Genomic DNA, 18032 nt, shown 5'->3' on the forward strand with positions numbered 1-18032 from the left:
CTTCCTGCCGTACGGTGCATACCCTCTGTAGCCTCAGCTTCTTGAGGCAAAGCTGTAAAGGCAGGTTTGGCCGGCTGCGCGGCTAGGCCCAGCGATTTAGTGTTAACTTTAGACTCCTTGTGTTTTTCCAAAGAGTGATCAGCTTTTTGAACAAAAAGCAAATCTCCCTCAAAAGTCATGTCCAGTAGTGTGCTCTGAACATTTGGGGAGAGGCCAGAGGTTTTAAAATAGGATTGCCGCCTTATAACTACTGCTGACCCCATTGAACGGCCAATGCAGTCCGCCATGTGCAGGCCCGTCTGCAACAACGCTTGGCTGCCTCCTTTCAATTCTCCACCAGCTGTAAAAATCCATCCTGCATTGCATCTTCGGAGACGTACCGAGCTGCATACTCCACAGATTTCCACTAGCCAAAGGAGTATTTTGCAAATCCGCAGGCTACGTTGGTGGCTTCGAGCGCCAATGTACCAGAAGTAAAAACCTTCTTGTCCATTGCATCCAAATTTCTCCTTGCTCTATCCGGAGGCAGATTGGATGTCGATGCTGTAGGTCTGGTGGTCATTGTGCTAGCTTGCATAACAAGCCCTTCTGGAGAAGGGTGTGTAGCGAGGGAAGAAGGGTCTCCTCTTGCCGGCCTATATTTCCCTGTGAAATTGGAGTTTACAAAGGGGATTGTTCAAGGATACTTCATAAGGAGGCTAATGGGTCTGCTATAGTACAGTTAAATGGCATATTATGCTCAACTGCAGGACCTTTGTCCAGAGTGTCTGTATGTTTTGAAGGGGTGTAGCAGAAGACTTTAAACCAAGGGTATCTGCTACCCTTTCAACCAAGGCCTTGAATTTTCATGAGTATGCGTGTATGGCTGACCCTGCTGAAACTCAAGGTCTGGAGAAGTATCCAGGTCACTGGCATCTTATAATCCCTGGGCTAGAGCCAATGAATTAGTTTGGTCGTCAAAGTAATCGACACCGCCGTTGCCAGAATAGATAGGGTCAAAGTCCCTTTGGTCATCAAGCTGATCAATGCCAAAGATCGACCACATGGAGTCGAAGAATCTCAACCTTGACAATGGCAAGCGGGAACCATCGCCGACAGTCAGCAGCAAGTGTTTCCCTGCGGATGCCGATGGGACGGTTTTTGGCGCAGATGAAATACCTTTCGTGGCCATGGGATGCCTTTCGGCGCCGAGGAAGGCTTAAATGACACATGGTCAGCCTTGTGATGGACAGCCGATAGCGGTACACGTGCCTTTGTCAGCGTCGATGCTATGGCTAGCGTGCAGTCGTGAGCAGCACTATTGCTGCCAAAGCTTGTAAGTTGAGGTAGTGGGGGGCCTGCACCTCCAGTAGCTTGAATTCAAAACATTTCAAGCATTTCAGACTTGAAACTTTCCCATTCTTCCTGAGTGGTCGGTCCAGCCGAGGGCTTACATCCTTCTGACAACGTGCTAGACTTGTATCAATGACGGTAGCCTCGCTTCTTCTTTCGCGAGGAAGACGACGACGAATGGTTTCTTGAATGTAACCGCTTCTTTATTTTTCGTGATGCTTTTCTTTCCCCTTTTCGGAGGTGGGCTCCTCCACTTCGGCCTCAGAAGACCAGACGAGTGACTGCACCGACGATTTAGAAGACGGCCGGCCCAAATCAAGGTTTGTAGCCCTCGCGTAGTGATTTGGACTGCATTTCTTAGCACGAAGCACAGGTCTCTGTGTCGTGACTTGCACCCAAGGACCACAGGCATATGTTGTATGGGGTCGGTCATCGACATTTTGGACTGGTAGTCGGTGCATCTCTTGTAGCTAGAAATCCAGTGAGTAGACGACATTGCAGTCAAGGTTTTGAAGAAAATAGACAACTTTTTGTCAAGAAATGTAGAGCGACTCAAAGTCGTCTTCCCAATGCAGAGTGCAAGCGCGCGTAAAAAAAAAAGGAACTGAAGCATGGGGCGTATTGACGTGGTATTTATACAACGCCTGACGTCACGTCTGTAGCCGACGATCGAGCACTGAGCAAGACGGATTGACGGACGAGTCAAGAACTACGCCCCCTGTCGAAAAAGTTAACTAGCAGCAGAGCTGGATGAGGATATCTATCAGATGAGGAATCTGCGGAAGAAAAGCAATCGATTGAAGTAATTCTACCTACCAGTGTCATCGTTCTGGGATTGTTGGTTGATGAGTCAGGGGAAGGGATTCATTCCCCCTGGCCTTGTGGTGAATTGTACAAAGCTATACCAGGAGAAGGGAGTCATTCCCCCTGGTTCTATTGAAATTGTACAAAGCCACACCTGCAGAAGGGAGCCATTCTCCTGGCAAGAACATTGTGTAAAGACTGCAAGTCCGGGGATGAGAGTCATTCCCCCTGGTATATTTGTTTTGAAGGAACATTTCGTTGAACCTCATCCAAGAAGCTGGAAAAGGGAGCCATTATCCTTAAAGAATTAACTTTCTGTTCATTTACCTTTTTGGTTGTAATGTAAGGGACAAAAGTAGGTTGTGACATAGGACAGTGGAATTTACTTTGACGGACGTTCTGACAGACCCTTTTAGTATTAGTTGTGAGGCAGGGAAACCCCTTTTAGAAGATAGAGATAGCAAGGATCCTTTTCACCTCAAAATAAGTCTATAACCAAAACCATGCCACCTTTGTGTCCGCATCCTTCTTCGGCACCCTTGCAGTATTCATCAACGGAGTTCCTGGTGATACTGGTATGATTTTACATAATAAGAGTTGAAATCCATGGGCACGAATCTCATCTGGGAATTTAAAACTGCATTTCAATAGGGAAGATGATCTGTGATGTGTGATCAGAGGAACGGCACTAGGGATGTAACGGTATACCGTTAAAGATACCATGAACAAATTAATTTAACAATAACTGTCACGTTGTTTATACCGGTATACCGTTTTTACCATTAAGTGCACCTTTCAATCAGATTTGGAAAGGCTGCAATAAGCAAGTGCTGTCCAGTCCTGGTCTTGTACTGTTGGATGTGCCGTCTGCCAAGGGGGCCTTGTTTGGCAGACACGAGCATAGGAAAAGTGAGGCCACATTAGTAAATGCAGCTTTGCTGCTGTGACTGCTCTTTCTCTGTGATGGGGTCAAAGATCAGCCTACTTTGCGCAAATTGTGTTGAAAGCTCCCCAGTGCCTGAACCTTTGTGTTCCCCATGCAAAGCTGGTAACAATGAGCTGACTGACTAGCTCTATAAGCATACCGGAGACTCCAGTTCATAGACTCCGCCAGACCTGGATTTCATGGGCAAACTAGAACAAAGTTATTTTGTTTCAGGCATTATTTATTTGAAAGGCAGCATACAAATTTTAAACGTTTTCACACAGTCCTGCTGGTCTGCGCTACAGGTCAGATCTTCTATGGTGATTGTCCCGATTTTCAATTTGAAATTAGCAAGACCACAGGGACATCGCGAGGGTAAGCTGAGGGCCTAAAATGAAGTGAGCATTTTATTTTTCCTTTTGTTAGTATGTAAAATGTAATAAAACGTTCAGTGACTTGCAAAACAGTGCAGCCAGAAGCACTTTGCTTAGCAACCACTCAGCCAGCAGGATCGGAAATATATCGATTCAGCCTGGCCCGGCATCATGTGCCATTAGTTCGGTAAATTAAGGTCCTACTGCACTGAGCAAACACACATTGGAGCAGCCCTTGCTCTGGCTGTGCAAATTGTAAAACAAAAAGGACGTCCAATGAAGTCATGCATATCAAATTACTCTCCCCAAGGCTTAGATTCAAGGAACTTAAGTTTCTCATGGTCATGGATCGGATAGCCATCCAGTTCTGTTTTAGCTTAAAATTCTGGGAATTGTAGTTTTCGCAGCAATTTGAAAGATGGGGAACTACACATCCCAGAATTAAAAGGGGGAATGAACTGGATGCCCTTCTGATACATGTGCACAAACAATTTTATCTCTGTAGACCAGGCATGGACTGGCCTTTTTGGCAATAGGCCAATGGCCGAACCAAAAAGGCGAAATGCTTGTGTGTGCCAGTTTTTTGGAACAAAGTGGGGCACTTTTTTGGCCAAAGTGTGCCAGTTTGATGAGTGACTTCACTATGCGGGTAATAGTTTAGTTTTGACCACTGTTGCTGAATAAATATTCTTTTAAATGTCCAATTTGCATCGCATTTTATCAAAAATCTCCCCCTTGGGTACTATTCAAACAGTGTTCCAAAAGGAATGAATTCCCATTTGCAACTATGTGCCACTTTTATGTTGGTGCCAGGGTTAATGTTATGCCCCAGTCCGACCCTGCTGTAGTCTGTGTGAGCACTGGGCCTAGCAGTGCTTCCTGCTAGTAAATAAACTGCCCACCCGTCCACTGTCCTCTGTGTAGATTTGCACTTTGGCACTAGAGTTGTTGCTTCGCTTGATCCTTCACCTACCTACCTGCCTTCTGCATATGGCACTGGACTCGAGCAGACAGGACAGATTCTACATTTAATTTGAAGTATCCAGAGCAATGAGGGTGAAATATTTCTTAGGTTTATTCTCAATTTGTGACACCACCCATGAAAGCATTCCTCCCTCTGAACTCGCATCACAATGGTCAAAACAAACTTTTTGTCGCAGCGAGGGGTCCTGATGCCTATGGCATGTGGTTCCAAAAAAATGCAAGTCGAGGTCAATTTTCAAAGTGATGACCTGTGACTGAGCAGCAAGCTCATTGCTCAAAATGTGCATTATAACACTTCCACTAGTCACTCTTTCATTCAAGGCGATCGAGTGAGCGCCATGAAAGACCAATTCTGCAGCTGCCTTAGATTCCTGGAGGGTCAGCTAAACATGTGCAGAGACATGTTTCAAAATGCTACCTTGATACAGCTGGACAATGCTGCCTACATATTTGTAAGTTAACTAAAAAGCATTGACTTAATGGTAAGTTAAAGAAATTCAAATTCAAAAAGGCAATGTAAAAAAAGTTTTTTTTTTTTGGTACAAGTAGTTTCAGTTGGAGCAGTTTTTAATGCCATTTTGAAAGCCACACGTGCCTGACACAAAATCAATATGTTAGCAATAGGAAGAATAAATACAGTGCCAAGAAGGAAAAGGATTTACTTTGGGTTGGCGGCTTTGGGGTTTATATATTTATAATGGATAATGTTTTCTTAACATAGGACAATGGGGGATTTCCCTGGTTCTATCATTAAATTTACATATAAGTCACACCGCAAAATACACTCATCTCTGTGGGTATTGCCTGCTGCCATACCAAAGTGTAACATGTCCATGATTACTGAACATCTTTTGTCCCTCAAGTAAACTAAAGGCTGTAACGTAAAGAGAGAGTGTGTGTGTATGCGCACAAGCGTATACTACCATCAGCCTCCATTGATCTGTGGCATGCAGGTTATCAAGATGGCAACATGTTAATCTTCACCAGTAGCCAGTGGGGGAGCTAATTGCCTAAATGACCACTTAAGAAAAGCTATTAAGTTTGCTTTGCCAGTTGCATCATGCCCCCACGACCCCCACTCCTCTCCACACTTGTGTTTGTGGTGTTTGGTGGAAGAAAGGGGTAGCATTTCAGTGGAAAGTATGTTGAAAAGCCAAATTCTGGCCCTCGGTGCCTGGTTTTGTTTGTGATGATAAATCTGACAATGTATGACCTTTTAAGAAAATATTTGTTTATATAAATTAACTCCACCTGCTATACCGCGATAACCATGATATACCGTCATTTGGCAAGAAGGTTATCGTACCGCTATAAAACTAACACTGTGACACCCCTAAACGGCACACACCCAGGCTTGGGTTGGCACATAGGGAAATGCCCAAATTGCTGGCTTGACAGCACAAGGTGGACCAGACTTAGTAGACTATGTAGCTAGTGGTTTTACACAATGTGACCAGCACAGTGTGCTTTTAAATTCACCACTTGCCACAAAGTTCCCCAGAAATTGTGCCCTCAGACAACACTGTCGCAAAGAGACCGGGGAAAACGGAACCAGACAAGTAAGAATTGGTATAAAACGTGTCTCTATTATTTGAGGTTTCTGAACAAAGGGGGCCTGGGTTCTGGCAAAGGGTTTCTCCAGAAGGTTGGAGAAAAGATCACATAAACGAACAGCCTCAGGGATACATATTCCAGGATCCCTTTCTGTGGAACGGCAAGTCTGGGTATTAAGGGCTCATCTGGTAATCCCCCTGTCACCACCTGCGTCTGCCCAGATGTCACTGAGTTACAAAGACTGAGTCACGTGATTGGTCCATTCTTCTTGGACCCACAAGTAAAAGGTTCTTAAAACAAATAGTCCTTCTTTCTTGTTCTCTACCGAGCATCACTCGCATCTCTTAATTGCAGACCTTCTTGGGTAGTACAACCTCCTGCTGAGCCTCTCTTTGCGGCCTGGCTTTGGGTAGCTTCTTTGAGTTGAAGCAAACATTACTGTTGAAGGTTTAAGCTTCATACCAACAGGATTCCCAAAGTTTTTCAAGAGGTGACACAGTCTTTAGGTGCCTGGTTAGGGCCTAATGTGACCCTGTCTCAGGTGCTTTATACTGTTATCCAAGCAAAAGTCCTCTTTGCAGAACTTAAGCTCACTCGTGCCAGGGTGACTGTCTCTAGGTCTCAGCTATGACACTTGGGCTATCTTTCGGTTGACCACCTCACAGTTCCTCCACAAGCTAGCCTATCCTCACACTCCTCCCAGGCAATGGGTAGACTGGGGTTATTAGACTGACTGACTTGACTGCTATTGGCCGTAGACCTCCAGGGAACCTTGCACCATTACTGGGCTTGCTTTCAACTCCTCCCAGGCACATCTCTTACTTGCCAACTCTTTTCTTTTTTCTCTTCAGGTGTTCCTCTTTCTTTCTCCCTTACCTCACTTCTGCCTTCCTTCTTTTCACAACTTCTGACTTATTCCAATATCTCGTTTCCTTCTGTGTTCTCTTCCAAACTCTTTTGTACTACCCCCACTTATTGATTATCTCGTTCTCCAACCTGTCTTGAACTCTCCTCATTATTCCTCTCCTCCTCTTTATCCTCTTCCTCAGTACTCTCTTGTCCATTGCTACAACAGCATCTCTCTGCAACTGCACCACCGCCTACACCCTCAGCTCTCTCCAGACCAGGGGATCCTCCCACTTATTTTGTCTTTGAAGTATGTTTCAGATGGAGTCGAGGTACCCTGGTTCCCATGCCCGCTTTGTTGAAATGTTAGTAGGAAAGAAAAGGATTTCCGATTAGTACCCCTCTTAGGTGTTAAATGGTGGTGTTTTAGTGTTCAAGAAAAGTCACTTTGTGTTGCTTCGGGATTTATGATTTATTCATAAATTATCCTACTCGGTTTCAAAATGTTCCCTGAATATATCCATGTTTTCCCAAGTGTGTCAATGGAGAGAGTGAAACCTATGTATTTCAAGATTAATTATCTAGAAAATTAAAATTGGTTTACACTTGCTGACTGCTGTGTAGTAGACCCGTTCCATTTAAACAAAGATTTTTGCTGCTTTGTGCAGCTTGTCATTTGCCACGTCCAAGCTTTTTTGGATCTTGATTGAGTTACGGTGCAAAAATATTAACTCTCTCTTCCCCCAGGGAAATGTTACACCAGTCTATTGAACACCCTGGTGTAACTGTACAGTTAATGTGCTTTTTCACAGACAGTCAATGTAATCGTCCAAGATGAGGGAGTGGAAGCTGTCCCGGTGAAAGTGCTTAGCTGTGATACCATGACCCAAGTCAAGGAGAAAATCATTGATCAAGTTTACAGAAATATCCCATTTTCACAGAGGCCAAAGGCCGATAGTGTTGCTCTTGGTAAGTGAATACAAATTTGCTAATACAATATTAATGACTCTGTTAGTACTGCTTACCTCATGGACCTTTACTTGGAAATTGCAGCAGTGGGATCATTTATCACACTTCAATTCGATTATAGATTGAATTTTTCTTGTACCTAATAATGTGTTTGGAATAAATGGAAATATTTACATAGCGCCAGACACACAAAGGGGGAAGATCAAGTGTACATTCTTGACACCTAATCAAAGTGGGCAGGTGAGTCATTTCTGAGACAGTAAACAAAAGGCAAGGGTTCCTCTCACTTGAGACACAGAATTGTACATTAGATTGTTGACAAATTATCTGAAGACAGCACCTTGCAATCAGTCTGTAAAAAATGTTTCCCGCTCTTCAAAGTTCACACTTGTTTAAAGTGGACCTGAGCTTGCATTCCACTGTTCTATTTTTTACTTCTTTTTAATATTGCGACATTTGGGAATGTTTTACCGATCTATTTGCTGTGCCCACAAAGCAGTAGCCCGCCAGCTTGGTTCACCATGGTATTTACAGCTAGTGACTGCAGAGTGTCCTTTGTTTTTGCATTTTACTCGTCAGGCCAACATTCAAAGGCTCTAGAGTAGTTTTAATTGACTTTTGCACATATTAATGATCATTCTTAGCAGATGTTGTGGCATTATCCCCGGAGTTGCAAAACTCCAACTAAGATGGAACACAGATTTGAGCAAAGGCGATGGATTGTTCACTTGACCTGACCAGGATGGCTTTCTCAAGCAGTCGATGCAGGGTTTAAAACCTGAAGACTCCGATGGCTACGGAATAATGTTGAAAAAGCCAGAAAACTTTGAAAATGAAGCGGTGTTCCTGAAGCGAGCAGAGTGCAGGGGCAAAAGGAACTAAGGTCATGATGCACAGCGCCTTCATATTTACTGGCTTCAATGTCGTCTCCAGAGTGGGTGCGCGCGTATGGGAATCTGGCAGAGCCGCACTTGGCCCCCTGAGTATAAAGATGTAGACCCTAAATAGTACTCAATGAAGGAACACAAGCAGCAGCTTAGGTCGGAGGTAAGAGGATGTTGCCCTGGACACCTCTACGTGCACTCCATCACTCTGGAGTGACTTTCTGGAATCAGATAAGCAATACAAATTTTCCCCACAGTACCTTAGGTTAGAAGAAAATGTTAGTGCTAGTTGCTCTGCAATGTTGCAGCTCTGGACTGGACTTCCCGAATCCTTGGTCTGTTAACTGAAGGCAGGACAATGGATGGGATCTCTCAGCAGCAGTCTAGATGGAGGACCTGGGGACTTTCAACAACTTCTTGGTTCATTCTGCGGTTTTGGTGCGTTTTCTGACCTCGGGAGATGGCTCAATTCAAAGTTCGTCTTGAGACTGGTTGTTCCCACCAGCCAGAGGGAAGGAAATGTCCTCTTCGGAGCTCCTCTGTCGCACAGAAAACGTGGGCAGGACAGCAGTGGTTGCTTCAGTGTTGCAAAGGGTCTATAAGCATCTCTGGTCGTCTTCTTCAGCTTCCAGTGGTCGACTTGCTTTTCACTCCAGAAGCCTCACCTTTTATACTGTCCCAGCACACACTCCTCTGCAATTTCTCTCAGAATTTTACATAAAGGGGCATTTGGCTGTCCAATCCGGACAGCCAGTCCTCCTGTGGGAGCTGGTCCTATTCAGGCACTCTGGCAGACAAAGGACAGGGGGGTTGGAGCTCCTCCCCCACTTCCTGCATGCCCAGACACACTGGAGGACCAGACACACAAGGGTTCACGCCAAAGGCAAAACACACACACTGATCTCCCCCTCCCAGAATGGTAGAAGGGCTAACAAAGACCAACCACCCTAGTAATGGCTAAAAAAGAAGGGAGGCCCCGAGTTGGTACTTGGGTGCCCCTATTGTGCACTACCCATGCTATGGACATAGCCTGCGATATAAAAATTACACAATAATTGGTACAACACGTCCACTGCCACCAGCCATAATTAGGAGATTGTCTATGTGAATAACAAGTCACAGGAGCAGAGGGGATATTGGGTATCCATTTGGCCCTCCACCTAAGGTGGTGTGTGCCAATCTCCCAGACTATAAAGTTTTTGGGAGAGATACTAAGTATCTATCTATCCTTGAGAACTGTAGTTACTTGAGGATATAGAAAAATAATCTTAAAGGAGGTCCCTAACAGTGCCCAGCAACACTGCCCATAAGGAGCTGTGTGCTGCAGTCGTAAAACACAGATGCCTTTAAGAGCTATGGAGTAGATAGACTCCATAGTATTTGTAGAATACAAAGAATATGGTTCCAAAAGGCAGAGCCCACAAGAATGAATGAATGACTGGAAAAAGGCTCCACTCATTCAGGATTTAAGGAAAAAGGTCCAGAAGTGCAGCAAAAAGTGCTGGGGTTCTCACTAGGAGAGGGGATGAGGCATAAAGATGATACATCGCCCCAACACATACTAGTTTTGGTTTTGAACAACATAAGAGTAATGTGTCCATGTATGGATGTGCAGTTAGTTTCGGTGTTAGATTTGCTCTCCTCATCTAGTCTGACCTGTCTTTTGGGATACATAACTTCTTTACCTACTTGTAAAACAAAAAAAAAATGTTTAAGTGTTGATGCTCTGCCAATTAGGAAATTAATGTTGCACCCCAATCAATTGTCTACACTTCATTCATAAATGTATCTATTTGACTTGAAATAATGAATGTTTCACAGCACTATGTGTGGGCCACTATGACAGCAATAATCTAGAGTGCACGTATATCCTTATAGTCCTGTTGATTTTCAAGGTTCACTTATGGTGACATTTGACCTTGTTGGCTGGGTATCTCATGGACTCTGATCACTGCATTCACAAGGAAAAGCAAAAATAGGTAGATAGTTGTAGCTAAAATGTTATCAATGTTGTTGGTTCCTCTCTCAGAGTGGCGTCCAGGCTCCACGGCGCAAATTCTGTCCGATGTGGATTTGACCTCCCAGCGCGATGGCAGGTGGAAGAGGTTCAATACGCTGAAACACTATAACGTAAGTCAGACATTACTTTCAGCACCGACTACGAAATACAGATGGCTCTTAAATGTGCCATTAGGGGTTCTCTCTCCGTTACCAAGTTCAGTCACATGCACATTGTCCCATCTATTTCAACATTAATTTTTACATATATGAATTTGGGTTTACAGTGTCTGCAAACTTCTTAGGTATTTATTGTCACCTAAAATGTATCCAATGTCCTTGAGTGCGCTGTTTATTTATATCCATATTCCAGTCTTTTGCAATCTGACGGAATGCTTAGTTACGATATGCAGAGGTTGCGCATAGTGCCGGAGAGGAAGGGGGTGGGGGGCTGGTGGTTGCTGCAAGGAGTACACATGTTTTGCAAGTTGGGACAAATTTCAAAATTGAACAGCAGTAAACTGCAAAATAAGAGACAGGAAGTCTGGCCTTTCAGACTTTACAGCTGACAGGGAAGCAGCAGTAATCATCCATCACTGTCTTAGAGTGCACGCTCAGTTCAATGCCTGCCAAAAACACATTTCAGCTTTGAAGTTGGAAAGTGTTGCAAATTAACTATTTAAAGACTTCATCACAATTATATCTGAAAGCATTGTTTTTAAGATAGTTAGTAAAGCCAATAGTTAAGGATTTTGTATAGTGAAAATGTGTTTTTTGTTCAGACACACACAGGATGTAAGTGAGCATTAAGATGGTTTTCCAAAACGCAGGATTTAGTTTTGGTTGGTCACAGTGCTTAGGAATCTGTTTCAGACATCAAATGAAGAACAGATTAAGAATACTCCAGAGCAAGCAACCTCAGGACACCTCTAGGATGAGAAGAGGATGCATGGTCAGGAGGCAACAGTTCTATGTGATATGTCCGCATTTTAAAGGCTGAAGACAAAAAAGATAGATTATTTCATCTGATTTTGAGTGGCCTTTAAAATGTGAAATATCACATACTGAAGCCCCCCCCCACCCCTCTCGGAAGATGATCCCACCCCACACACTGGATTTCCAGTGAATTGGGGGTTTAACCCCCCTTTCATCACCCACCACACCCTTCCCAACACCTTCCCCTCCTCTACCAGTCATGCAAACACTTCCCCTACCCCATCTCTTCCACACCACAATCATTATCCCTCCTCTCCTGCACAGACAGACACACGCACAAGCAGTCCAACAACACAAAACATTTAAGCTACTCACCGTAGTAACTAGAGTACTAGTCCATAGTCCCCTTCCTTCCCTCCATCCTTTTGGGCATCCCCCAACATGGGGACGGTACTGGAATTTTTGGCAGGGAAACATTGAGCTTCCCCTTTTAAATTAAGAATAGCGCACGGGGCGCAGCCTCGGGCGTGAGAACTCCCCAACCTCCAGCACCCTACCTCAGTCCCCTTTGAACACATCGGACGCTTAGCTACCTGGCTACACCTATTATAGATTAGCCATTGGCATACTAGCGAGGGAAGGCTTGTGGGACGTATGGAGGAAACCGGACTATAGACTAGGAGTACTCTAGTCACTATGGTGAGAAACTTTTACTCATATGTCCCGTCCCCTTTCCTCCATCCTTGTGGGTGATTCCACCGAACAAGAAACATACGGTGGTGTTGTGGTAACCTGCCTCATAACTAGGGCGAAGCAAATAGGTTCTTCAGAACCGCCTGACCAAACTCTGCATTGCGCCTGGAACTGGTGTCCAGTGAGTAGTGCTTACAGAAAGGAGTGGCCCACGTAGTCTCCATGCTGATGACATCCCAAGAAGCATGTCTCTGAAACGCCGCGGCCGTGGCCTTGGCTCTGACAGCATAGGCATGAATCCCATCGAGTACCGGTCTGCCCATAGCGGTGTACACCTCCAAAATGGCCTGAACTATCCAACGAGCCATGGAAGCCTTGGAAGCCTGAGAGCTGGAACTCACAAACCATGCCTCAGACTTCTTGGGGATTTCGTCTGAGAGAGAGAAAATTGAGGACCCTCTTGAGGTCCAAGGAATGCAGGGCCCTCTCTGCCTCCAACTGCGGGTTCGGGAAGAACACCGGCAGGCAGATCTCCTGATTCAGATGAAATGGAGAGACCACCTGGGGCAAGACATTTGGGTGAGAACGCAAGATGACCTTGATGTTGTGAAACGCAGTGATAGGCTTGCGTGAGGACAACGCCTGCCGCTCACTCACCCTGCATGTAGAGGTGAGAGCCACCAGTAAAACTGTATTTAGTGTCACCAAGCGGATGTCCACAGAGGCCATTGCCTCAAAGGGCTTGCGCTGCAGAGCTGCAAGAACCACATTGAGGTCCCAAACCGGTGGCAGCCTATGCTTAGACAACCCCTTAAGGTGGGCCTTAACCCCCTGGTTGGCTGCTGAAAAAACACATGCTCACGGGAATTCTTGTAAGTCTCAATGGCCGCCAAATACGTGCAGCAGTATCCACCTGAACTTCAGAACGAGGCAGGCGTGCTGAAAAAGCCAGTACGTAATCCAAAGAACCGGTAACAAGGTCCCAGACCCTTGTCACGAGCCCAATGGCTTAAACCTAGGCCATTTGCTCTTATACTGGGACCGAGTCAAGGGCCTCCTGGCCTGCTGAATGATGTCCCAGTTGTCATTCAAAAATTGAGCATTCTGAAGCCTCAGCTCATCAGGAAGGGGGCCTCCAGGGCCAGTTTGACTGGCTCTGGATGTTCCACTGCCCCGCCGCATCATGAAGACCCTGAAGGGGATCGGAAGATGGACAGACCCTGGCAGCACAAATGCTGCAGATCCAAAACCAGGGTCTTGAAGACCAGTGGGGGGCAACTAGGACGAAGCTGCAACCCACGGAGGACTGGAACTTGCAGAGGGTCAGTTGGAGCAGAGGGGTGGATGGGAATTCATAACACCTACATTCGTGCCTACAGATCTGGAAGGTGTCTCCCAGTGACCCCCGACCGGCCCATGAGGCAAACTTGGGGCATTTCGAATTCAGAGGGTATGCAAACAAATCCAGGTCTGCATGCCCCCAACGCTGGAACAGGGGCAACAAGGAGTCATTGTGCAACTCCCACTCATAGGTATTGAACCCCAAGTGACTGAACTGGTCCAGTTCTGCATTGCTGTCCCCCGGGAGGTGGACTGCCGAAATCCAAATCCCCACCGTCGGGGCCCATTCCCAGATCGGAACCACCTCCATGCAGAGGTGTGGGGAGGGAGTGCCACCCTGCTTGTTTAGGTAAAGCATTGTAGTATAATTGTCTGTCCTGACCAGAACGGACATGTCCATGATGAGGGGCAAGAACGCTTTGAGGGCCAGACCCACTGCCCTGAGCACGAGCAGATTGATATGCAAAAAGGCTTCCATCCTGGACCATGCTCCATGAATCGCATAGCCCTCCAGAGTGGCCACCCAACCTGAGAGGGAGGAGTCAGTTGTCACCACCAGGATAGGCTCTGGTCAGGTGAAGGAGGCTTCCACTGAGACAATGTCCTCCTATCAGCCACCAGCAAAGATCGGGCAGCATGAGTGGGGATATTGGGATTCTGTCCAACTGAGCCCTGGTCTCCTGATCCCAATTGGCCGCCAGGTGGAGCTCGGGTTGCCTCATTTTGAGACAAGCGTGTTGTACAGTGAGCTGTACAATGAGCATGCAGGAGGCCACAAGGCCCAGAATGTGCTGGAACCACCATGCCAAGGTGGTAAGGTTGGCCTGAAAGTATCCCACCGCCTTGTGGAGGGACATAAGCCTCTCGGGTCTGGGGAACACAAGCTGCAGTAGTGTTCCAACGCACCTCTAGGAAGACCAGTTCCTGAGACAGGCATAACTGTGATTTTCCTCGGTTGAGGGAAAACACCATCTGATGAAGGATATCCGCCAATCTCTGCCAAGGCTTTGAGGTCATACCAATGATATATAGAAAGCTATAGAGTATGTTTCTACCCCCCACTCTCCCTACTTGCAGGGCCGAGGTCAGAGGCCTTACAAGGCCCGGGCCGAGGCCAGAGGCCTTCCGAGGCCCAAAGTCTGTTGTGCAGCTCTCGACGGTTGTTTCTTCTCCGGGCCGGCGTTGAACTTCGATGTCTCGACGTGGGAGTGGAAGAAACGGGGAAATGATATGATAGTTAGCAAAATATGGCTGAAAGCCAGGGAACTCTGCGAAATGCTTCCGACATGTATGGCGGAAAAAAACAATCTGAGGGTCCTACACGCGTGAGGGAACGTGGGTACAGTGGACGTCGCACTAGGGATAGTATTACTGGCACGCCCTGTGTCGACGCCCATTTTCGAGTTTCGAAAAACAAACTGTAATATTCCGCAGCTTCCACTAGATGTCGGCCTATGCACAGCATGTGATCTAAGCAGATTCCACAAGCCTCAGAAATATATATATATGTTAAAGAAGATTCAAAGAAGATTGAAAAAAAACAACGGGCCGCAAGCGGTAAGATAGTTGCTGCGCTGGCTATCAGGTCCGACTCCATGCGGTAAAAAGGGACTGATAGCCCGCGCGGGCAATACTAAATTTAAAGGGGAAGATCCATTTTTTTTACTGCCAAAGGTTCCGGTACCGTCCCCATGCTGGGGGACGCCCACAACGATGGAGGAAAGGGGACGGGACGTATGAGTACTTGCTCCCACGCCTTCCTTCTACTGTCTGCACCTGTCGGCCCCTGCATGCACTTGTGTGCAGCAAGGACATGACAGTTTGATTTAGAAAGACAGCTCGCAGCATTCTCCTAGCAGTCCTTCTGAATAGGTTTTTTGTGTGCATTTTTAAATGCAGGTTGATATAAGTAATTTATATAACACTCCTGTACACAAGCATTTCTAGGCACCACAAGACAAGGGAGGGTGGCATAGGGAGGATAAAACAAACGATCCTACTAGGCCTTCTGCCATTCGGAATGTGCAGTTGTGATAATAGAAGTGCAAGGGGAGGGAAAGAGGGAAGTGCAAAGGCGAGGAGATGTGGAAGTGCGATCAGGACAGCATGGCTCTGAAGTGCAACCAGGCAGCGCAACTTTAGGCAAGTGCAAGGAGGCAAGGGGATGTAGGGGTTACATTTACAGCTCCTAAGAGTGAGGTAGGCCAGGAGGCAGTGCAAAGGAAGACTGGTCATGGGGGAGCGTGGTACCCAGTAAGACTCTGAGGGAAACAAGCAACAAGTTGATGCAGCAGACAGTAAAGTTTGCAAGGGAGTGGGAGAGAGAAGGCAGAGGAATAATGGAGGGTCTTGAGCTGCTTCTGGAACTTCAGGTGGTCTGGCCCATATCCGAGAGGGGCAGGGAGGCCATTCCAGACGGAGTCACCTGCACAGGAGAGTGATATACCCCCCCCGCTACTTTCTGCTTGGAGAATGGTCTGACCTTCAGAGAGTTGAAGGTAGCTGAGCGCAGGGCTCTAGAAGGAAGGTATTTCAGAAGAGCGAGTTGGATGTAGTGCGGGCCCCAGCCCCCACAGCCCCAGAAAGCCTTGTGGACTATGCAGAGGGTCTTGAACTCGATCCTGGCAGCCACCGGGAGCCAGTGGAGAGATTTTGGGGCTATAGAGATGCAGTACCTGGACTTGAGGCGAAGGATACGTTTGCAGTCCTGTTCTGGATTAGTTGCAGGAGGCGAAGAGTAAAGGTAGGCACATTGAGAAAGAGGCTGTTGCAGTAGTCGAGCCTGGAAAGAACTAGGGCTCTGGAGACAGTGAGCTTCTGGTGGAAAGTGAGAAAAGGTAGAATACCTCTGAGGAGGTGCAGCTGGAAGTGGGCCTTTTTGGCAAGGTCCGTGATGTGAGGAGAGGAGGAGAGAGTGGAGTCGAAAATGATGCCAAGGTTTTTTGCCTCACAGGAAAACAAATGTAGAGGGCCCAAGGAGGGCAGTCAGAGTGAGAGAGGGAAAGATGGAGCAGGGGTCCCAATGAGGATGATTTCCGTCTTACTGGGATTAAGGCAAAGATCGTTGGAGGCGCACCAACCTTGAATTGCAGATACAGTCCAGAATGAGCAAGGGAGGAGAAGGAGGCTGGGAAAGCCTGAAAGAGAATGGAGTGTCATCCACATAACACAAAGTTAGAAGAGAAGGTGGAGATCAGGTGGGCAAGAGGGGCTAGATCGACATTGAAGAGCTGGTTGAGAAGATAGAGCCCTGGAGGACACCATGTGTGCAGAGAGAGGTGGTGGATAGAAAGGACCCAAGTTGGACCTGGGCTGCTCTGAAGCCAGGCTGCTGGTCATGGAGGCAGTGAACAGATTGTGTGGAGGGTTAGCTGGGAGATGGCCACCTTTTCTAGATGTTTGCCCAGAAAAGGAGTGATAGAAATCGGGGGTTATATTGCCAGACATGCATTATTGGCAGAAGGTTTTTTTTAGGAGTGGGTGCAAAAGAGAGGGGAAATATCCAGTGGCGAAAGAGTGATTGCAGAAATTGGCCAGGGCTGGAGTAAAGGTAACAATGTAGTCCTTGATGGTTCTGGAGGAGCAGGGGAGCACCTGTCTGGACGGTACTTTCATAGATCAGACTTGTCTAGAGACGTTGTCAGAGTGAAAGAGGAAAAATTAAGAGGAGAGGGATAGGTGGCCTGAGAGAGGTAAAGGGAGAAGAGGAGAGTGAGGACAGGATGTCTGGAGTTTTAGTGTAGAAATGACAGGCCAGATCTGTACAGAGGGCCTGGGAGGGAACAGAACAGGAGAGGTGGAGACTGCATTAGGATTTGCCAGCTCCTTGCAGATTTTAAAGAGTTTGGCTGTGTTGTGAGAGGCTGCATAGACGCAGGTTTGGATATGGACCCTCTTCTTGGAGAGGACAGAGAGTCTGTATTGCCTTTGCAGCAAGCGGCAGGCCAATTTGTCAGAGGATGTGCCAAAGCCCTCCCCTTCCTCTCAGCCACCATGAACTTGTGTTTCAGGGCACCGAGGTTGGAGTTATACCAAGAGTTGCACTTGGAGGTAGGTTTCAGACTGATTCTCTTGACGGGGGCAAGGATCTCCATGGTGTTATAGATTGGCAGATGTAGGTTAGATAGGGCTGTGTCGGAGTGAATCAGCCACAGGAGGAGCAGAAAAAGTAGAGGAAAAGGCATCTATTGACACTCGCTTTTTGGGGGCGAGTGACCGAGAAGGAAGGTGGCAGTGCTGGGGTAGGCTTTGCTTGAGGGGCATGAAGTTTCAGGTTAGAGGAGAGCAGAAAGTGGTCAGTTCAAGAGAGAGGAATGGTGAGAAGGGGATGTCTGAGGAAATTACCACATCCAAGGTCTGTCCAGCAGAGTGGGTCGAACCAGAGCATAGGAT

At 46.7% G+C, this 18032-nt stretch overlaps 1 protein-coding gene across 3 annotated transcripts in view; it reads left to right on the plus strand.

Moving 5' to 3' along the window:
* PLXNB2 (plexin B2) overlaps window positions 1–18032 on the plus strand; it is a 775326-nt gene that overhangs the window by 713350 nt on the left and 43944 nt on the right. For all 3 annotated transcript variants that reach the window (XM_069627846.1, XM_069627845.1, XM_069627847.1), the window contains 2 exons: window positions 7632–7788; window positions 10702–10802. In XM_069627846.1, the coding sequence (XP_069483947.1) occupies window positions 7632–7788; window positions 10702–10802 (258 nt within the window). The remainder of the gene's footprint in view (window positions 1–7631; window positions 7789–10701; window positions 10803–18032) is intronic.

This window comes from Ambystoma mexicanum, chromosome 12 (assembly GCF_040938575.1).
Source record: "Ambystoma mexicanum isolate Mex_15411 chromosome 12, UKY_AmexF1_1, whole genome shotgun sequence".
In the NCBI taxonomy this organism is placed as follows: domain Eukaryota; kingdom Metazoa; phylum Chordata; class Amphibia; order Caudata; family Ambystomatidae; genus Ambystoma; species Ambystoma mexicanum.